The sequence below is a fragment of the Nelumbo nucifera genome, chromosome 8 (genome assembly GCF_055504915.1).
Source record: "Nelumbo nucifera cultivar China Antique chromosome 8, China Antique-T2T, whole genome shotgun sequence".
NCBI classification, from domain to species: Eukaryota; Viridiplantae; Streptophyta; class Magnoliopsida; order Proteales; family Nelumbonaceae; genus Nelumbo; species Nelumbo nucifera.
In genome coordinates, this window is record NC_142656.1 from 14,826,911 (window position 1) to 14,849,717 (window position 22,807).

The 22,807-nt window shown below is 41.1% G+C and overlaps 2 protein-coding genes across 2 annotated transcripts; both read left to right on the forward strand.

Annotated features, from left to right (window-relative positions):
- The first annotated feature begins 3,535 nt into the window (after positions 1 to 3,535).
- On the forward strand, positions 3,536 to 7,321 carry LOC104592443 (EIN3-binding F-box protein 1-like). Its single transcript, XM_010251818.3, has 2 exons — positions 3,536 to 3,872; positions 4,496 to 7,321. Exons 1-2 carry the CDS (start codon positions 3,848 to 3,850, stop codon positions 6,484 to 6,486), a joined length of 2,016 nt encoding a protein of 671 aa, XP_010250120.1. The 5' UTR covers positions 3,536 to 3,847; the 3' UTR covers positions 6,487 to 7,321.
- Positions 7,322 to 17,687: 10,366 nt separating this feature from the next.
- LOC104592444 (Pentatricopeptide repeat (PPR) superfamily protein) lies at positions 17,688 to 21,221 on the forward strand. The gene has a single exon (XM_010251819.3). It carries the CDS (start codon positions 18,599 to 18,601, stop codon positions 20,207 to 20,209), a length of 1,611 nt encoding a protein of 536 aa, XP_010250121.2. The 5' UTR covers positions 17,688 to 18,598; the 3' UTR covers positions 20,210 to 21,221.
- The last annotated feature ends 1,586 nt before the right edge of the window (positions 21,222 to 22,807 follow it).

Here is a 22,807-nt window from a genome sequence, read left to right on the forward strand (position 1 = left end):
CTATTGATTTTTACTAAATAGTAAAATAATTTCATTTTTGGTCAGTTCTAAATTATGTATTCATTTTCATTATCAATAAAAATAATTTTTGTTTATTACACATTTTTTTAATTTGATTAATAAAAATATCATAAATGTGTAATTTTTTTATATATTTATTTCTATTTTAAAAATTTTATTACCTAACTATGACTTCATAGATTGATCAATTTGATTAGGATGGTTGAATTTCTTAGCCACCACTTTGACAAAGAATGGTTTTATTTTTGAGTTAGTTTTAAAATATATGGGCTTATGTTGTTAAAATATTGACATATATATAATTAGTAGCATTTATTAGTAAAAAATAATTTAAATATAGGATTTAATAAACGAAAATGAAAATTAATAATTTAAGTATAACACTTAATGAGAGGGGATTAAATGAGGTGGAAAGTAATAATTGAAGTTACATTTACAACATTTACCATTAAAGATGAACTAAATACACAATTATGAGCATTTTAGTAGTCATAAAAGCTTATATTAAAACTGTAATAAAATGACCTTTATACCCTTTCTCAAACAAAGAAGTAAAGAGTAATTTTAGTCCAAAAAAAGTTTCACATTGCATTCATATTTTTATATAATATAGATATAGATTTAAAAGCATTATAATCTTGTCAAAAAAAGTTTTACATTATATTTACACTTTTTATACTTTGAACTTTATTTGTATGCTTGATTGTTTGAAAATAAAGCAAAAAAATAATTAATCAGGGTAGATGAACTGAATTTAGTGGTGGAGCCACTAGTGATGCAATCTATTCACATACTTAATTGGATCGATGTTCACCTAAATGGATAAAAACATTGAATCAGGCGCCTGTCGAATCTGCCATGCCAAGTTGGTTAACCCGATCATTTTGAAAATTTGGATTCAAGTTAAGAAATAAGCCATCCAACTTCAATTTTCTATTTATGGGGCCTAATGACATCATTGGATTGACCCAGATAAAGTATCTGGATTTGTGTGGATACTTTTTCTTTTTCTAATTTTATTGTTTTGTTGAAATGTGTCTGGATACTCGCCACATAGACCTAGTTCTCTTTTAGACCCTTCAGGCTTTGTCATCGAGGATTTGTGATGATTTCTAACCTTAGGGTCCATTTGTGATGATTTGTTTGAATTTGATTGGACAAAATTGGAATCTAATTCATATTCTTAGTGGAATGGCAATCTCCCACTTGAGGAAATGGTCATTTAATTTCTTATCATCTCTCATTTGAGTATGAAAAACCCATTTTAATTAATTTCAATTCATGTTTGAATCAAATAAAGAGCATTCCGATTCTGACTGCATTCTTGATGCATTATGTGTTGCTCAACCCTAGTGCTCAGTGTTATTTGTTTGTTCTTCATCAAGTTTGATGGTTACCTATGTTGGTTTCTTCTCGGATCATGTTTAGACCCGGCTTGATGTTATTTTTTCTTGCAAATTGTGACTTAAAAAAGAAAAATCAAAGAAGGGGAGAATAATCACCAACTTGGGCATGGTAGATAAAACCATGCATAGAAGTGGTCAAACTGAAGAGTCAACGTGGCCAGTTAATTAATTCATTCAATCACAAATAAAAATTAAATGAATATTTGATTATTGTTAATATTTTATATTTAGGGCCAAATAGGCCAAAAGTAGCTAGGCTTGATTTTACCGAGATGCATGAGAGTTTCTCTGTTTAACTTGCCCAATTCTTGTCAATGGAGCTACAGGGGTCGAGACTGTAGCAGTCTGGTCTTGGCACATGGCCAACTAAGGAACTTGTCCAGTCATTAATCATCTCAGTCAATTATGGACGCAGGGATCTAACCTGCAGAGATGCCACGCTGGCTTTGTTATTGCTCTCTTCAATCTCCTCTCCCATCTCTTTATTCCATTCCACTTGGCTTTTCTTTCTACATTTTTATATCTATAATTATAATTAGTAGTAAGGCTTAATTTGAAAGGAATACAAATATAAATATAAAAACATAAGGTTTTACATTTTACAGGTAAACCTATGTCAGAGGATAGCCCTTATTCTATATATCTAATTCAAAGGTATCGTCATCGTCGGACTGTATCAATACTTTGAACCCTAACTGGTACATGGTAATAATCTGTTACACACTTGCTATATTATCATTCCAGTCTTTGTCTTTTATTGAGGTTCCGAATTCTCAGCACTTGATGGAAAGCAGTTTTAGGGGATGCACTTGAATATTCTTTCTCGAAAACCAAGACAAATGCCATCACTCGTCAAACCAACCATAACATCCGAGTCAATGCCAATGCCATTTGGACGAGATCACATTAGCACATCTCAGCGTGCATTGGATACTTCTCCCATATTTGTCATGTGAATTTTATTTGGGCTGGTCTAGTTCACACTTCACAATATAAGTTAGGGAGAGAGAGATTTGGTGAAATTGTTAGGAGGTGCAGAGTGAAGAAATCTGAGAAGTTGGGCTTGGACAAAGATTCATTGCTTCTAACCAATAATTTAGATTTGCACCTCATGAGGATTGAGGAAGAATCCCACATTAATACATCCCTGCGGTGTATTAGGAACATCTTCCGATGATATCATCATTTTTAATATTATCATCATCTAGAAATGTACGCCCCACACAGATGTGAAATCTCTAAGCAGTATGGAGTCTTTGCCTCGTTCCCTCTCATTTTCTTCCGATGCGTGTCCCTTGTTCCTACTAAAGTATGTATCATCCTTCCACGCGGATTCAATGTACTTTCCAATTCAGTGTCCATCACATGCAAACCAAAACACCATGAATGAATGAATGGATTGAGCAACTTACAGTTTACAGAGCCGTGTAGGTGCAGGGTATAGGCCCTTCACCTTTGAGTTCCTTTTCCCTTTTATATGGGCCCCCCACCTTACTCTTCCCCCATCAGTAAATGAGATCCTTACAATCGTACGATCCTGTTGAATTGGACGACCAAGATCTCACTCTCAAGTCACCTTTAATTAATTAACTCTGTAATATTCTACAACTAAACGAACGAGGCCATAAATTAGTTAACTCACAAAACGACAAAGTTGTTAGGATGGAGTAGGGGGTCTCGTATATCAAAACCAAGCAAATAAAGAATGACAGAAAGCCAAGGAGAAGCGTGTGGACAGTTAATTAAACCCATTTAATTAATCAAAATCAAATTGCTTAATTACACGTTAAGCACGAGTTGCACCATCAACTAAAGTCTAAAGTCTAAACCCACTACTTGGGCCGAGACCCGAGCAATGGGTAATGGTAATGGGCATCCAATCAATCCAACCCACTTCATAAGCAGGCACAAATGCCCCATAGAGCAGAAGAATAAAGAAGCTTTTTATTTTTTTATTTTTAAATATTTCTAGCTTGGAAAAAGACAAATGCGGCGGTTTCAGTTCAGGTTTACCGGTATTTGGTGTTAAGGAGTAGGTGGAGGAATAACCGGGAAAAGCGGTTTCAGGGATGGATTCATTGCATTTGGAACTGGGGAGGATTGGGTTTAATGCATCTGAAGATGACACCTTAGAAATATAAAGATTATAAGGTGGAGACTGGAGAGGGGGAGAGAAGTGGCTAAGCCATACTCGACAACACAAACACGCATTTCCATTTTTTCTCATTTTTTTTGCCCTGGGTTTCTGATGAGCACCGGCGTTCCGTTTCTGTAATGCATTCCACTTTTGAAGCTCTTTACTTGGTTATTTCCGTCTTGTTCTTCGTCGGTATCGGTACCTTTGTTTTCGCCTCCGATCGAGGTGCTTTCGGCGGGAATCAGTGCGGATTCGGCTCTCCGGCGGATCTTCTGCTCCACTCATGCGGACTCTCGTCAACTACGCTGGTGAGCTTCGTATTTCTTGCTGAAAATGGATTTTATTTGTAGTTGCATTGATAGCTGTTGTATGGTGGGATAGCCGAGAAGAGGTTGGTGTTGGGTTTGCATGTGCTGTGGTTTTCGGGATTTGGTTCATAGATCAGATCGTTTTGGGGATGTTGTGATTGGTTTTAGGGCGTTGCTTGTGCATCGGTTTTGTTGTTTGCTGCCTTTCTCTTTGTTATGGTTAAGGTTTTCGCTTATGATCTCTATCAAATTTTGGTTCTGTATGTGGATTTATGAAACTGGGAGTTGATGCATGTATCTATCAAATCATGAGATTGAAAGGGGTCTTCCTGCTATGGCTGTTCTGGTTATGATAGAATCTCAGTCTTTTTTATGGTTTTCTGTGTCGAGGTTCAGGCGGTTTCTTCAGAGCTTTAACTTGATCGTGTCAAGCATCAATTACTGCATAGAATTATCACAATTTTATCTTCTATTAAGATAATTCTTTACTTAAAAATATTCTTTCCCTTTCCTGTTATTTTTCAAAAGAAATTTCCTTTGGTCTTTTTCATATGAACTGCCTGGTTTAATCTGTATTCTGAAGGAAATTTTATCTGAGTCTTTTCATATGTTTTTGGATTCAGGAGACGAGGATTTTTGCTCCGGGGGTTCTTTATATGCCAATCCTATGGATTCTAGTCTCTTGCTATCTCTTGGCCCTCATGTCGATGTTTACTGCCCTCCTCGCAAGAGGTCTCGCATCACTGCTCCTTTTGTTTTCAGAGGGGATAAGTTTGAGCAGAAGAAGCAGTCGTCTATTGAAGTTCTTCCCGATGAGTGCCTCTTTGAGATCTTTAGACGGTTACCTGGAGGCCAGGAGAGAAGTATCTGTGCTTGCGTTTCAAAGCGATGGCTCTTTCTTCTAAGCAGCATCAGAAGGACTGAAGTCTATGGCATCGAAACTACACAACCTGCAAAACATGAGGGAGAGTTAGTTTCAGATAAGACTGATGAGTTTTCAAAACTTGTTAAGGAGGAGCCTGCTTCAGTTTCTAGTGATGTGGCTTCTGTGGGTGAAGATTTGGAAGTTGAGAGTGAGGGATACTTCACCAGGTCTTTGGGAGGGAAGAAAGCCACTGATATCAGACTTGCTGCTATTGCTGTTGGAACTGGTAGCCGTGGTGGGCTTGGTAAGCTTTTGATCCGGGGAAGCAACAGCATTCGTGGGGTTACTGACAATGGTCTTACAGCCATTGCTCGTGGCTGCCCTTCACTCAGAGTTCTCTCTCTGTGGAATGTTTCTTCCGTCGGGGATAAAGGACTATCTGATATTGCTAGTGGGTGCCACATGTTAGAGAAGCTCGATCTCTGCCAGTGTTCTTCAATTTCTGATAAGGGTTTGATGGCAATTGCAGAGAACTGCCCCAATTTGGCTGCGTTGACAATAGAATGTTGTTCTAAGATTGGGAATGGGACTCTGCAAGCAATTGGTCAATACTGCCCGAATCTGCAGTCCATCTCAATTAAGGACTGCCCACTTATTGGAGATCAAGGAATTGCCAACCTCTTATCTTCAGCTTCTCACGTCTTGACAAAAGTGAAGCTCCAAGCTTTAAACATCACTGATGTCTCTCTTGCTGTTGTTGGCCACTATGGCAAGGCTGTTACTGAACTAGTCCTCACTGGCTTACAAAACGTTAGTGAGAGGGGCTTCTGGGTCATGGGCAACACTCATGGTCTACTAAAGCTGAAGTCGATTACAATTAGCTCTTGCAGAGGTGTAACGGATCTAGGCCTTCAAGCTGTGGGAAAGGGTTGCCCTGACCTGAAGCAACTGATCCTTCGTAAATGTTCATTTGTGTCTGATAATGGGTTGGTAGATTTTGCCAGAGCTGCAGCATCTCTGGAGAACTTACAATTGGAAGAGTGCAATAGGATCACCCAATCTGGGGTTCTGGGTGCCATTTCAAACTGTGGATCGAAGTTGAAGGCACTTGCCTTTGTAAAGTGCATGGGTATCAAGGATATGGTTTTGGAGCTACCAATGCTCTCTCCTTGTGATTCTTTACGATCTTTGTCCATTCGTAACTGCCCTGGATTTGGCAGTTCTAGCTTGGCTGTGGTGGGGAAGTTGTGCCCTCGGCTGCAAAACATAGAGCTGAGTGGGCTTTGTGGAATTACAGATGCTGGGTTGCTACCTCTTGTTGAGAATTGTGAACCGGGTCTTGTGAAAGTAAACCTCAGTGGCTGCTTGAATTTGACAGATGCAGTGGTTACAACCATGGCAAAACATCATGGTGGAACTCTCCAGCTTCTGAATCTAGATGGTTGCAGGAAGATCACTGATGCTAGCTTAATTGCAATTGCAAACAACTGCTCTGTACTTCGTGACCTTGACATCTCTAAGTGTGTGATCACCGACTTGGGCGTTGCTGCTATGTCATCTGCAAATTTGCTTGACTTGCAGATTCTTTCCTTGTCAGGTTGCTATCAGGTATCCGATAAGAGCATGCCCTTCCTCAAAAGCCTGGGTCAGAATCTGGTGGGTTTGAATCTCCAGCAATGCAATTCAATCAGCAGCAGCACCATTGAGCTACTCATGGAACATCTGTGGAGATGCGACATCCTTTCCTGAAACTGGGAAGGAAATGGAACACCCCATTTTGAAGTTAAAAGACAGGCGAAAATGGTGGGGGTTTGGTTGCATTTTTATGTTCAGATATCCAGTATCACTTTACAGACGGTAGAAGCAGCAGCAATATTCCTCGTAGTTTTTGGGCTCTAATCAGTGGGCCTTCTGGTATAACAAGGGACTCAGGTTGTTTTCCAGGGATGATTACCAATTTACCTTCTTTTTTGCAGGTTTCCTCCTAATAGGAAATCTGTTGCCAAGTGTTTTGTCCCCCATTGTTGGGACGCCACATCTTCTATGGTCATGGTTCCCTGAGAATACAGTTACCGGGTCCTGGGCTTAGGGTTTCAGACTTGCAGGTGTAGTAGTTTGTTTTGTTTGTTGGGTCATGGTTTTGTATTGCCGGGTGATGTCACCTGGTGTTTTAGCATAGCCTCTCGTTCATGGTCATGTGGGTTTGCGTGGGCTAAGCTTTCTCTTGTTCAGGTCTTTACTTACTACTAGCCATATTTTCAGTCTGTCGATGTTGGTTTTACCGAGTCTACCACATGTTTGAACCAAGTGTTCTACGTGATGGTTGGGTCTCTGTTTTCCTTTTTAGTGCGTCGGTCGACGGTCGTGTCATGGGTTGTTGCTTTTGGCAGTTCCAGGTTTAGCGCCTCAGATTCGTGGGCTTTGGCCGTGGCAGCAGTTCTTTCATTCTGCCATGACGACCCTTTCATGGGTTTTGTTTTTTTTCTTCCAAGGCCCTAGTTTTTCAGGCTAATCTTGTCATGAACTGTACTCTGCAACTTTTTTATTGTAATGAAATGGATATTTGCTTTTTCTGTTTTTGTAATTCTTTGATCCCTGAATGATTAATTGATTATGTTTTTGTTTACACTTTACACCTCGCACTAAGCAGCGAACAAACAAATCTCGAAGGTTATCAAAAAAAATAAAAAATAAAAAGGCTCGAAGATTGAACGAGGAATACGAAATTCAGGTTGATGATCAGGGAACAATTAGATTTTAAGCCACTCCTCCCATCTTTGTAAGATGAAGATGTTCAGGTTCGACAGATAAAAAGAAAAGGGATTAACTTGGGCCTCGTTTGATGTGTCTTTTTGTGCGGTTTGTTGGATTTTTAAAAGTCTCGCACGTTGCGTTTGTCTTTTTTCGTTTTGTTTGGAAAAAAATCCAACATAGCCCCAAAAAGATGCAAAAAATCCATTTTGAATTATTTTTAGGAAGTTGCAAATAGAGCTTTTTACATTTTTTTTCAATTTGTCTTTATGCAGAAAGATGCGCCTTAATCAAACGGTTCTTAAGCTGATGAGATCTTGATGCAAAATTTTACATCGTCTTTTGACCGTCAAAATTTTAAAAAAACCTTTTAAAAAAAATTACCAAATAACCCTTTCTGTTTTTAAACTTCTGATTTTTTTTTTTATTTGAGAAAGTTTCTAAAGAAATTCCGACTGACTTAACTAGTAATGGATTAATAAGGCTTTAGAGGTTGGGTTGGGTTTTACTTTTACTGCTCACCTCATCTAGCACCAGCTTATGTTGTTATGCAAGTTAACAATTGGCTAAAATTAACACGAGTAATTCACAATTTCCGGTATTTGCTAATTTTCCTAATAAAATAATAATAAAACAGAAATGTCAATCAATATCATGGAGTTTTAAGTGCTTTCAGAGGATCGTATGTGTTCCTGGATATTCCAACCATGCTAATAGGTTGTAACTAGATAATTAAGCTTCTTTGTTGTTCCTATTCAATTCAACTTGTTTCTAGTTTGAGCAATACAATTGTGAAGAAAAAAGAAAAGCATATACCGGCTTTAATGCCAAGAGAATCTATAAATATTGTTAATGCAATCAGATATGGCAGATTTTCAAGGTGTTTTGAACAGGAAGTGCAATGAAACATCTGCAAGTAATATATATTTAAAAAACAACACTCCTGATCATCATCATCATAAAAATAAAAATATTTTGTTTTCATTTGTTTGTGAAATTACCACATCAGCATAAAAACAAAAATATTTTTTTATATACTTTTTTGTTTTCATCATTATCAAGCACATCCATGCCTTATCTCATGCAGGTTGATTACATGAATCCCATTTAGTCAGTCCATTGTATTTAAAGTCATATCCACTCTAAATTATTAGTAGTTAAATCATTCCTTACTTCTTCTAAGTCTATTCCTAATTCTTCTAACCCCTTTCATTTGTAACAAACCATTTCTAATTGGGGTTGGTGGTCTTGTATACATGTGACCAAACCATTTTAGTTTATTCTTTCATTTTTTCATTTTTATTCTTATTCTTTTTTATTTTCTCACTCATTTATTTTAACATTTGCATTTCTACAACATTTATTTTCTAAACATATTTGATGAGGGCAGATTTGACCCTCCAATGAAATTGCGACACGTGGCACCTCGTGACAACTAGGCAAACACCCAGGCAACAACTTACCAAGTTGGTGTCCCCCCGGGCACCGGTCTGGCTGGCCTGGCGCGGCCTGCACGACCTGGCCGGATCAGCCTGCCACAGGCACCGACCTGGCAACCTGGCCCGGACACAGGCGCCGACCTGGCAACCTGGCCCGGACACCGACCCGCCGACGGACACAGGCGTTGACCTGGCAACCTGGCCCGAACACCGACCCGCCGACGGACACAGGCGCCGACCTGGTAACCTGGCCCAGACACCGACCCGCTGATTGACACAGGCGCCGACCTGACAACCTGGCCCAGGCGCCGACCTGGCCGCCTGACACAAGCGCCAGCCTGACAACCTCGAGGAGTTCATCACCGTACCCCGGTTCTGACGGGATATGTCGTCTTACCGTTTGAAGGCTTTTCACCCACCTAACCCGCGAGGGCACCACTATATAAGGACTCCGACCCCCAAAGCCAAAGGGGGGAAAAAGGATGGTAACCCCCGCTCTCTAGCTCTCTCATTTCTCTCCAAACCCTCTGTAATCAGAATGCTAACTTAGGAATCGGAGAGTCCCCGCCGGGAAAATACCCCCGGGTCCTCTGATTCAGTTCTCGCAGGTCCCTCAGCTCCCACCGCCTACAAAGGAGAGAAAATCACCCCACGCGGAGGGTAGTCGGGTTGCGCTGCACCAGGGAGTTCCACCATCCTTTGAGTTGCGGGCCGCCTAGGAGCAAGTCAAGTGACGAGTCCACCAGGCAGTTCGCCACCAGGGAGTTCACCACCAGGCAGTTCGCCACCAGACAGCTCGCCACCAGGCAGTTCGCCATCAGGCAGTTGGCCATCAGGCAGTACCAGGCAGCTCGCCACCAGGCAGTTCGCCACCAGGCAGTTCGCCACCAGGGAGTTCGCCACCAGGTAGTTCGCCCCCAGGCAGTTCGCCACCAGGGAGTTCGCCACCAGGCAGTTCGCCACCAGGGAGCACCACCAGGCAGTTCGCCACCAGGCAGTTCGTCACCAAGTAGCTCTCCACCAGGGAGCTCGTCACCGAGCAGTTCGCCACCAAGCAGTTCGTCACCAAGCAGTTCTCCCCCAGGGAGTTCGCCACCAAGTAGCTCATCACCAAGGCACGTCACCACCGGGTCAAACAACGAGGTACTTAGCCAAAAAATTTATACATCACAAAAAATGGTATGTGACCAAAAACGGCAAATCAATTGGCGCCGTCTGTGGGAACACGCTACAAAAAGCTAAGTTCTCATCCTACAAAAACTAAGTTCTCATCTTACCAAAGCTAAGTCCTCACTTTTTTGAAGCTATCACTTTATAGTTTACATTTTTTATGAACTCAAAAACTATGCAGGGAGCTAACAGATTAAGTAGCTCTACCAACCTTACTTTCAATTCAGATAATGCCTCATCAATCCTCTCCGCAAGGTCCTCCCTACAAAGATGAGCTCTTCGTGGCTTCCGCGGGAGTTGACGGCCAACAGACTACATAGGCGCCCTTACCGATCGAGCCTTCCAAGGCTCCCGTGTGAATTGGCGACCCAAAGTTAGTAGTGCTGCCCCCGAAGGTCGAGCTCCTAGTAGCTTCTTGTAGGAGTGGGTGACCGGCATTACGAAGCTGATGCAGCACAATCATAGCTCGACACCTCACAGGCAAAGCCTACGGGCCACATTACTGCTTAAGACCCGGTCGCCCCTCCGGCACGGGCAAAGTAAAAAAAAAAGAGAGTAGACTATGAGTCACTCCCAAAGCCTACGGGCCACATTACTACTTAAGGCCCGGTCGCCTCTCCGGCACGGGCAAAAGTCAAAGAAGAGTAGACTACGAGTCACTCCCAAAGCCTACGGGCCACACTATTGCTAAATATCCAGTCGCTTCCTTAGCAGGAGCAAATCAGCAAAAGTGAACTATAAGTTGCCCTAGAGCCTAAGGGCTACACTATTGAACTGGCGGAGACCCCCTCATCTTACTGGCAGCTCACCACATACAGGCAACTCCCAAAGCCTAAGGAATTGGATCAACACTTACTAGCTCGTCGACTTACGGGCCAAAAGAAATCTACTCCCTTCGCTGAGTTACTCTCAGCTCGGGAGTGGGGGGCAATTGATGATGGCAGATTTGGCCCTCCAGTGAAATTGCGACACGTGGCACCTCGTGACAACTAGGCAAACACCCAGGCAACAACTTACCAAGTTGGTGTCCCCCCCAGGCACCGGTCTGGCTGGCCTAGCGCGACCTGCACGCGGCCTGGCGCGGCCCGCGCGACCTGGCAACCTGGCCCGGACACAAGCACCGACCTGACAACCTGGCCCACAGGCGCCGACCTGGCAACCTGGCCCAGACACCGACCCGCCGACGGACACAGGTGCCGACCTGGCAACCTGGCCCGGACACCGACCCGCCGACGGACACAAGCGCCGACCTGGCAACCTGGCTCGGACACCGACCCGCCGACTGACACAGGCGCCGACCTGACAACCTGGCCCAGGCGCCAACCTGGCCGCCTGACACAAGCGCCAGCCTGACAACCTCGAGGAGTTCATCACCGCACCCCGGTTCTGACGGGATATGATGTCTTACCGTTTGAAGGCTTTTCACCCACCTAACCCGTGAGGGCACCACTATATAAGGACTCCGACCCCCAAAGCCAAAGGGGGGGAAAAAGGATGGTAACCCCCGCTCTCTTGCTCTCTCATTTCTCTCCAAACCCTCTGTAATCAGAATGCTAACTTAGGCATCGGAGAGTCCCCGCTGGGAAAATACCCCCGGGTCCTCTGATTCAGTTCTCGTAGGTCCCTCAGCTCCCGCCGCCTACAAAGGAGAGAAAATCACCCCACGCGGAGGGTAGTCGGGTTGCGCTGCACCAGGGAGCTCCACCATCCTCTGAGTTGCAGGCCGCCTAGGAGCAAGTCAAGTGACGAGTCCACCAGGCAGTTCGCCACCAGGGAGTTCACCACCAGGCAGTTTGCCACAAGGCAGCTCGCCCCCAGGCAGTTCACCATCAGGCAGTTCGCCACCAGGCAGCTCGCCACCAGGCAGCTCGCCACCAGGCAGTTCGCCACCAGGCAGTTCGCCACCAGGCAGTTCGCCCCCAGGCAGTTCGCCACCAGGGAGTTCGCCACCAGGCAGTTCGCCCCCAGGCAGTTCGCCACCAGGGAGCACCACCAGGCAGTTCGCCACCCGACAGTTCATCACCAAGTAGCTCTCAACTAGGGAGCTCGCCACCGGGCAGTTCGCCACCAAGCAGTTCGTCACCAAGCAGTTCTCCCCCAGGGAGTTCGCCACCAAGTAACTCATCACCAAAGCACGTCACCACCTGGTCAAACAACGAGGTACTTAGCCAAAAAATTTATACATTACAAAAAATGGTACGTGACCAAAAACGGTTACATCAATATTGTTCTTTATTACTCGCCATATATAACATAGTTAACTTTATAACTGTTTTATAGAAAATTTCTTTTAGAGATTATAGTTGATAAGGGCAACTTTTGGGTCTTATTATCAATAAAAATAATCTTTTTAACATAATTTCTAAAATAAGGTAACTTTTTTTTTTAAAAAATATCAAAAAAGGGTAGAAACACTATTAATCTCCTTCCTCCTTCAGCCTCCCTAAGTCCCTATATTCTCTCTCACACAAGCTAATCGGACACTCTTCACTGTTCTCCTCCAGTTTCTCTACGACATTCAAAGGTCTTGGATGCACATCCACTTCACAGGTATCGGCACTTGAGGCTATTCGGTCTTCGACAAATTGGCAAGTGAAGAAGGTGAGGAAAAAGAAGTAGAGGAACTTATAGAGGAAGAAAAATCATGTCACAGAGACAACGCCTATGGGGAATCCAACTCCCGTTGTAGTTGTCCCTAAATTCCCACCCTCTCGTCATCAAAGTCGCTGTTTTCATCTACCAAATTGGAAGTCGAGCCATTTTCAGTTTTGATCTAATCAGCTTGACTGTACAAATTCACGATAAGATCAGTAAGAGCAACGCTTGGTCCAGTATTTGATCCATTATTGACAAGAAAAGTCGATTTAGGAGAAAACATTTCCGTAGCAACATTACAAATCAACGGAATCAGATTCTCTATCTTCCTCTCCAAAAAACGAAAGTGGAAAATGCTTACCGTCTTCACCAAGGATCGAGTCAGCTTCAAGGACTATCGTCAAATGATGAAAAATATATCAGAAGCTTGTATTAATCTTGATATGATCAGGTATTTATAATGTATTACAGAAGACTCTAGAAGTTAAGTTACAACAGAATCAGAACTGTACACGTGGACTCTATAACAGAATTATACACATGGATAACAAATTCTGTAATATTCCCCCTCAAGTTGGAGATGGAGGAGGACCGACATCCAACTTGGATTTTAATGTTTGAAACTGATCATCGCCCAAGGCCTTTTGGGGAAATGTGAGAGGTAGCAATGGTTCGAGCTTGGATATGTTCTCGGACAAAGTGATAGTCAAATCTCAACATGCTTTGTTCGCTCATGGGACACCGGGTTGAAAGCAATATGTAGGGCTGCCTTATTATCACAGAAGACAATCATGGGTGGAATATGGCTTAACCCAAGGTCATGAAAAAGTCTCTTAAGCCAAATTAGTTCACTAGTTAGAGCAGCCATGGAACGGTATTCTACTTTTGTTGAAGACTTTGAGATTGTAGGTTGCTTACGAGTCTTCCAAGAAATAGGTGAAGAGCCCAACATAGTGAAGTAACCTATTGTTGACCGCCTAGTGACAGGACATCCTGCCTAGTTTGAATCACAGTAACCACAAATGACTAGGTCATTGTTGGTAGGGAGAGAGATACCATGATCTGGTGTGGAGTTTAAATATCTAAGAACATGAATTGCAGCATCATAGTGGGCTTGTTTAGGCTTGCTCATGAACTGGCTGAGGACATGTACTGAATATGTGAGTTCAGGTCTGGTAATTGTTAAAGAGATCAACCGTTTATCCAGTCTTCGATATCTATTTGGGTGTGGAAATAGAGGTCCTTCCGCAAGAGCTAGCTGTTGTTGTTGAAGCATAGGAAAAGAACTAGGATGACACCCAAGCATGCCTGTCTCAGATAAGATGTCCAGAGTGTATTTCCTTTGGCAAAGAAAGATACCGTCTGGAGACCTGGTGGTCTCAATGCCAAGGAAGTACCGAAGTGCTCCAAAGTCTTTAATGTGGAAACAATTACTGAGATAATTTTTTAGTCCAGTTATGCGATTGGAATCATTTTTGACAATGATTATATCATTGACATGTACAAGAACTTCCAAGAAACTATTTGGTTGAGAAGAAACAAACAATGTGCAATCAGCTGTAGACTAAAGAAATCCATGATGCTTTAATGTTGTGGCCAATGTGTCAAACTAGTTGCATGACGCTTGTTTGAATCCATAGATTGATTTTTGAAGACGACAAACTCGTGTGTCACCCGTTGGTAGGAAACCTGGAAGTGGCACCATGTAAACTTTTTCTCGTAAGTCACCATGCAAAAAGGCATTAATTACGTCCATTTGGTGAAAATCCCAATGACGGGCTGCAGCCAAGGCTAAGAGGCATCTCACTATAACCAACTTTGCCACAAGAGCATAGGTTTCATTGTAATCAACTCCAGGAGTTTGGGTATAACCTTTGGCAACTAATCTGGCTTTGTAACGATCAATTGTCCCATCAGGTTTGAGTTTGAGCTTATATACCCACTTGCAACCCATTGGGGATTTTCCCGATGGTAAGGAAGTTAAACTCTAAGTACCATTCCAGGTAAGAGCTGTTAATTCATATTCCATGGCTTGTTGCCAGTTGGGATGTGCAGCGGCTTCAGCATAGCTTCGTGGTTCCATGGTGTTTAACAAGGCGGATGAATGGGTTGATGGTGAAGGCCCAATAAAATGTGATATGGGATGTTGTGTGCTGGGGTTTGGTTGACCATTGGAATGTAAGGTGGGACAAATAAACTCTTGGAATTGCTTGGGAGGTCGAATGGGGTGACTGGACCGACGTATAGGTGGAGTGAGAGTGATGTTAGGTTCTACTTCAGACCCATTGATGACTGGGGAAGGCTCATCATGGGTTGTAGCGGGCTAATGATTATGGGTTGCAATGGTATCAACAGAAGTATCATCGGTTATAGGAAGTGGTACCACTGGTTAATCAAAAGTCTATGAGGTGTTCGGGGTGTTTAAGAAGGGAAATTGATCCTCATAGAAACAAACATCCCATGAAACAAAAAACTCCATATTATCAAGGTTGAACAGCCGGTACCCTTTTTGTCCTTGTGAGTAGCCCTTGAAAACACAACGATGGGCCCGCACAACAAATTTATCATGGGGTTTGCTTTGCACTCAGGCATAACATAAGCAACCGAACACCCTCAAGTGGTTATATGTAGGAGGCTTACCATGCAACATTTCATAATGGGATTTTCCATGCAACTACGGTGTAGGCAAGTAATTTATTAATAAGGTGGCAGTAAACACACATTCGCCCAAAAATTGTATTGGAAGCCCAGCTTGGAACCGCAAGGCACGTGCCATTTCAAGTAAATGGTGGTGTTTCCGCTCCACTACCCCATTCTGTTGAGGGGTGTCAACGCATGTTCGCAGATGAAGAATGCCATTGTGCTGAAAATATGTCTGAATGGATTCAGACAATAACTCAAGCCCATTATCGGATTTGATTGTCTAAACCGAGGTGTGAAATTGAGTCTTTACCATTTCACAAAACATAATGAGAAACTATAGTGTCTGACTTACGTATTATCAAATAGACCCAAGTGGCTCGACTATAGTCATCTACAATAGAGAGAAAATAACGAGCTCCAGAGTGGGATGGCACCCGGTAACCTCCCCAAATATCACAATGAATAATTTGGAAAGGTGTGGTGCTTTTATTATATCTAAGTGGAAATGACAATCTTGTAAGCTTAGCATGATTACACGCATCACAACATACAGTAGTTACAAGTGGGGAAACATGGAGTTCTTGAATTAATGATAGTCAATCATAGGCAGCATGTCCTAACCTATAATGCCACAATTGAGAATTAAGATTAGTTAAACTAATATGTAAGGCTGTAGAGTTTGGTAGCCCAGTAAAGCGGTAGTGACCATCCCCTATTTCAACCACTCCAATCGGCTTCTTGGTGGTCAGGTCTTATATGACACAGAATGTGAAAAAAAAAAACAAAGCCACACAATTCAGTTGATTAGTGAGTTTGCTCACAGATACCAGATTGCAATTAAAATCTGGAACAAGGAGAGCATTCTCTAGACGGATATGACCAATAATCTTGACAGATCCTTGAGATTGTACAGGCACTATAGTGCCATTGGGTAGATAGACTAGTTTATGGACATTGGTTGATTGTGTATCAAGAGCCATACCGGACTGTGCACCAATCATATGGTTTGAGGCTCTTGTATCCAGAATCCAACTAGAAGAATGTAAAAGTTGACAAGCATGAGACTTACCAGCATAATTTGCTGTAATAGTATGTTTTTCTGAGTTCAAAAGATCCATCAGTTGTTGATATTGATCAAGACCTAAACCAGCAATTGGAGAAACTAAGTTTGAATGTTCAGTTGTTTGTTTGAGTCACATTCTTTGAGGAATTCTTGTCTGTTAACTTGTTAGATGCAGATTTCCTTTTGTCTACCCAACCTGGTGGGTAACCTAGGATTTCATAGCACCGGTCCTTCGTGTGTCCATTGCACTTGCAGTGGTCACATCTGAATTTTGGATGGACAGATTTATCTTGGGGCTTCGATGATGTAGCGTTCACTTGCATTGCCGTTGTTTCGACAACAAGTACTCGTTGAGACGAGAGAGTTTGGTGGCGTTCTTCTTGCATGATCAGTGCGTAAATGCGACTGACATTAGGCAAGGGATCAAGACTGAGGATGTGGGAGTGAACAATGTTAAAATTCTCACTCAATCCCATCAAGAACTGATACACTTTCTCCTTTTCACGTTCAACAACAAATTCTTTTGCTGCGCCTCCACATGAGCATGTTGGGATTGAATTATAGGTTGCTAATTCATCCCATAAGGCTTTGAACTTCATGAAGTAAGCTGAAACAGAGAGATTCTCCTGTCGAAGCAGTGCTAAGTCTCTCTTAAGTTGAAAGATCCGAGGGGCATTTTCTTGTGAGAATCGCTCTTCCAGATCATGCCAAATCTCATGAGCAGAATCAACATGTGCCACACTTTCGTGTAATTCACGGGATAGGGAGTTGAAGATCCAAGAAATAACCATGGAATTGCACTTATTTCAGGCCAGTTCTTGAGCAGATGACTTTTTTGGTCTCATGATTGTCCAGTCCAAAAAACAAAGCTTGTTCTTGGCATACAATGCATTTCGCATTGCTCTGTTCCAGGTGGAGTAGTTTTCTCCATTTAATGGACAGGAAACTAAGATCACACCTGGATTATTTAAGGGATGCAGAAAGGCAGGAGAGGTTGGATCAGAGGTAGCATCCGAACCACCAGTTGTAGCACAGGCAGCCATTAATTCCGACGATTTGCAGATATAGAAAAGGGATGGATTGAGAACCTGAGGAGCTCTATACCCTGAAAAATATATCGGAAGCTTTTATTAATCTTGATATGATCAGGTATTTATAATGTATTACAGAAGACTGAAGTTAAGTTACAATAGAAATGTACACGTGGATAATAGATTCTGTAATAAATGATATGACAAAAAACCGAAAGGATCAAAGCTTTTCTCAGTATGAAGGAAACCAATAGGGTTTTGAGTGTGAAAGCCATTATATGGCTCAAATCCAAGTGAAGTTCCTACGGAATCCTACTTCTGAGAGAAATTGTCCATGAAATCCCCCCAATTGTCATCAACTCTTGTGTTTTGACTGAAGCCGAGTGATTGATTAGAGGGCGACACGAACTTGAAGTCTCCGAAACCCTCATCATCGTCGTCCTCTATCTGCCCTCTCTCTCTCTGAACAATGATGAATCAAAGACAACTTTGACTTGTCTTATGTTTTACCGTGAGGAGACTGATTGGTAGAAAAGATTTGTGGGGTTGGATCTAGAGCTGTAAGGTTGGTTCTTGGGTCTCCTGAATCTAATATGCTATGCTATTGTCGGGTTTTCTGCAACAACGACCACCATAAATGAAGTAGGAGAGAGATTGGAGAAGAGTGAAGAGTGTCCGATTAGTTTGTATGAGAGAGAATATAGGGACTTAGGGAGGCTCAAGGAGAAAGAAGATGAGCGTTGTTTTTACCTTTTTTTTTTATACTTTTTAAAAAAATTACCATATTTTAAAAATTATATTAAAAAGATTATTTTTATTGATAGGAAAATCTATGATATGAAAAGAATTTTGACCAATCAAAACCCATCCATAAATTTTAATAAATAGCACCTAATTTACTATCATGTTTATGATTCTACTTTATTGGTCAGTTGTTTTCGGATATCTTATCTTTTCCATAGTCGAATGATGAATCATACTATATAATTAAAAAAAAAACATGTTTTACAAATCAATTTATCAAAAAACATGTTTTACAAACCAAAAATTTAAGAACAAGGTTTTATTAATTTCATTTTCCCATTTAAACACGTTCCCTTTAACAGAGAGCGCAAGTCTTCGTTCTAAATCTTCTATCTGTTCCTACTCGCTTCGTCTTCTTTCTAAAAATGGCTATTAAACCATCCTTGTCACTCGGTAGAAGAATATGTCATCGTCTCGTTCAAAATCCGCGCCCCAATACTTCTTCAACCTTCTTTAATGAAATATGTACAATTTCACCTTCTGATTCATCGAGTACATGGTTCAGCTTCAGCTCCTTTCAGTTTCAGAGGTTGTTCTCCCAAATAATAGGGTCAGGTCCAACTGCTTTACCAGATGATGTAAATGAGATATGCCGGGTGTTGAGTGATTTCCGTTGCATTCACCATGACCTTGAATCTGCACTTGAACGTTTCTCAGGCAAGATTTCTACTAATTTGGTTGAACAGGTGTTGAAAAGGTGTAAAAATCTAGGGATTTCTGCTCACAGGTTCTTTCTCTGGGCCCGAAAGTTGCCGGGTTTCAGTCATAGCAGGGAAAGCTACCATATTATAGTAGATATCCTTGGTTGCAGCAAGCAATTTCCTCTGATATGGGATTTTCTTTCTGAGATGAAAGATAGTGGGGATTATGAAATCAGGCCGGAAATTTTCTGGGTTATCTTTCGGGCTTATTGCAAAGCTGATTTACCCTTGGATGCCATTAGAGCTTACAAGAAAATGGATGGTTTTGGTCCTAAACCGAGCATTTCTGATTTGGATCAGCTTCTTTATATGCTTTGTAAAAAGAAGCACGTTAAGCATGCCCGGGATTTCTTTGATAGGGTTAAATTTGAAATCCCACCCAGTCCAAAATCTTATAGCATCCTTATGAAGGGGTGGGCTGACATTGGTGATTCAGTGGAAGCACAAAACCTGTTTGATGAAATGCTTAAAAGAGGATGTTCTATAGATGTAGTTGCTTACAACACCCTCTTAGAGTCTTTATGTCGAGCAGGGAAAACAGATGAAGCCTATAAGCTATTTCGTGAGATGGGCTCTCACAACCTCAAGGCTGATGCATGTACCTACTCCATCTTCATTCGTGCTGCTTGTGAAGCAAATGATATCCATTCAGCTTTGAGAATCCTTGATAGAATGAAAAGGTATAGCTTGGTGCCAAATGTATACACTTACAACAGCATTATCAGACTATTCTGTAAAAATGGAAAGGTGGACGATGCTTACCTCTTACTAGATGAAATGGTTGACAGAGGCGTTAGTCCAGACGCGTGGAGTTACAATGCAATCCAATCTGTCCATTGTGATAATTCTGAAGTCAATAAGGCTCTTAGGCTTATCCAGAGAATGGAGAAGGATTTTTGCATGCCAGATCGGCATACTTACAATATGGTACTTAAGATGTTGATAAGGGTAGGAAGAGTTGACCGGGCAATAGATATTTGGGAAGGTATGGGAGAAAAGGGCTTCTATCCTTCTGTTTCAACATATTCTGTTATGATTCATGGTCTTTGTAAGAAGAAGGGTGGTCTTGAGGAGGCATGCAAATATTTTGAGATGATGATTGATGAAGGAATACCACCATATTCTTCCACCTGTGAATTGTTGAGGGATCGTCTATCACAGCTGGGGTTTTGGGAGAAGACACATATACTAGCAGATAAGATGCAACAAAGCACATCATGTTCAATTAAAGAACTATCGAACACAATGAGAGGTGGTAAAGCCCAAGTGCGATAGAGAAGCAAGAAAGAAAACTCGGAAGAAATAGAATGCTCTGAGCTATGAAGATTGTAGATGGATTTACAGTCTTTTGTCTGTGTTCTGAGTAAATTTTATTCTAAGAGCTCAACATAAGTTAGGCGCATTGTATATCTGTACTGTGTTCCTTATAAAACAAAGTTATACTGATAGAGGCTAGGACTTCTCCCTTAAAATCATTCAAGGCTTCTATAGCAAATTATATATTACATTCTGGTGAGCTGAAATCAGGTATTTTAAAGGCCAAAACTTATAGTTGGTTTCAGTCTTTCATAACACAAGTCACAACTACTTGTTGAGTCCTTACTACAATCCCCACCCTAGTAATGCTATCTAACTGGTTGGTTCTTATTTCACACCTGTGGTCTGTCAGACTGTCACTGTGGGACATGTTACAATGTATGCTCCATTGTCATGCCATTACATGAGTCGAAAGTCAAAGTGGTATGAAAAGCAACCCAAAGGCAAGTCAAGTAGGTCTTCACTCTCCAACTCCTGTCCAGCCAAACGAGAGATATTATTGCCTTGTAGGAGGTTTAGTTCTGCACTGTGCAATGAATGTAACCCATCGAGCTTTTGGAGAAAAAATGATTCCTTTGTGGGTCCTTGCTTGAAAAACTCATTTTCATTTCTATATTGCAAATCATATCTCAAATTTGAAAGAGAATCCTGTATGGCTGTATCTCTAGATTGTTGCCCTGATGAGTGTTGTTTAGTGCTGTTAAGCCTCAATATGGTTAAATGCTGGTCCGGTTAGCCTTCATTTATCAAAATATAGCAAAACATCTATATCTATACTGCTATAAAAAGTGCACGTAAGTGTCCCTGGCTCCTGGACTTTTCATTAGACATGAAATGCCCCATCTTTTGTGGAGTTTTCTCTCTTCTTTTTTGGCAAGTAGTATTGTAGTAGTACTTAAGATTCATCATGAAGGAACCATCAAAAAGAGGTTCTTGTGAACCTGGCAAGAATTGAAATCAAATCTGTCCACCTTCTTCTAGTAACAGAAAAAAAAATTGTCCACCTACCAATTAGTGAAAAGTTCACTCTTTTGCTCATCTTTTATTGGCAAATACTAATACTTCATTTTATTCTCTGTTTATCTTTTTTGGCACTAGAAAGAAGGCAATCCACCTGTCATATTCCTCTGTAATGTTTGAATAGTTTGGAGAGATATCACACCTTGATTATTATGGAAAAACAATAAAAAAAAGGATTCATGCGAATCTGTGTAGATTCGCAATCAAATTCAGCAGTAAAGCATTAGCCTTAACCATTTCACTCTCTTGTTTTGAGTGTAGACGTGCTTGGTTGTTTGGCTGAAACGGTTCCAGAAGATTTCTCCATGATTGAAAACGCTATTTGTGCAGTAAAGAAGAGCAGCACTGGAGATGCTTATAAATCATTTTCCAAGCACCAATCTTCGTACACAGCCACAGCAACAAGGTAGAAGAAGAGAAATCATCTTCACAGTTTCCTGGTTACAGCATTATGCCGCTAATCTAACTTCATCTTCTGAGGTGAGAACTCAGTAATGTACTCTTTTGTGGATGGATTTCGGTTAGAACATATCGTGTGGTTACATGTTCTCTTTATCTTGATGTGGTTTATTTCATCTACAATGCTTTTGTGATCTATTGCATTTTTTAGGAATGCAACTTAGGCTGAATTAGCCCAAACTTCATTTGAAAAAGACGATGGGTTGTGTTTGATAGATAATGAAGCAATAAGAAGCCAAACCCATATTATACAAATGAAGAGTTTATAGAGTGAAAATCTCATTGCACTCCCTTGTGAAACTTTCTGATGATTAATAAGAAAAATCTCAGACTTTTTTCACAGGATAATAGGATATTATGTTATATTTTTTCTCAGTAAAAAGGAGTTCCATTGGATGAATAGTATTTTTAAAGAATTTGCAATACCTTGAAAACCAATTTGATCATTTTGTTTTAATTAATTAATTTACAGAAACTATGGCAACATCAAATGAATATTCTATTTCATTCATAAATGTCTTGAATGAATTTAACTTGAGAGTGCACTTCACTGTCAAGAGTTGTAGTTGAGCTGTAGTTACTATTAAGATTGATGAAGACAGTTGGAAGTTCTTTGGAAAATTAGCAACAGAAGGAATCATAACAGGATGCCTCATGTAAAAACAATTAAAAAAATTGTGGAACATTTCAATATAATCATTAAGAATGTTAACTTTGAAGACTTAATATTACCAGTGGAAATGTGATAGACTTGAAAGTCATATTGAGGTTCTGCAGTCGGAAATTTCTAGACTAAAAAATATGCTCATTGAGGTTGTCCCAACAAATGTAGTTGACTAGGATGAATACCCTGAAGAGAAAAGATGCTCATTTGGTGGAAAATAGAGTTCCAATTCTGAATTTGTCAATGCAAGTTGTAGAAGATAGAATCTTCTTAGTTTTAGTATTTTATAATGCCTATTGAGGTACACTTTGTATTCAATGTTCATATTTTTTGAGAAGTTTTACTGTTTGCAATTTCTAAATTTAGTGCAATATCTTACATTGGACAATTTGTATGAGCATCATGTATTTAGT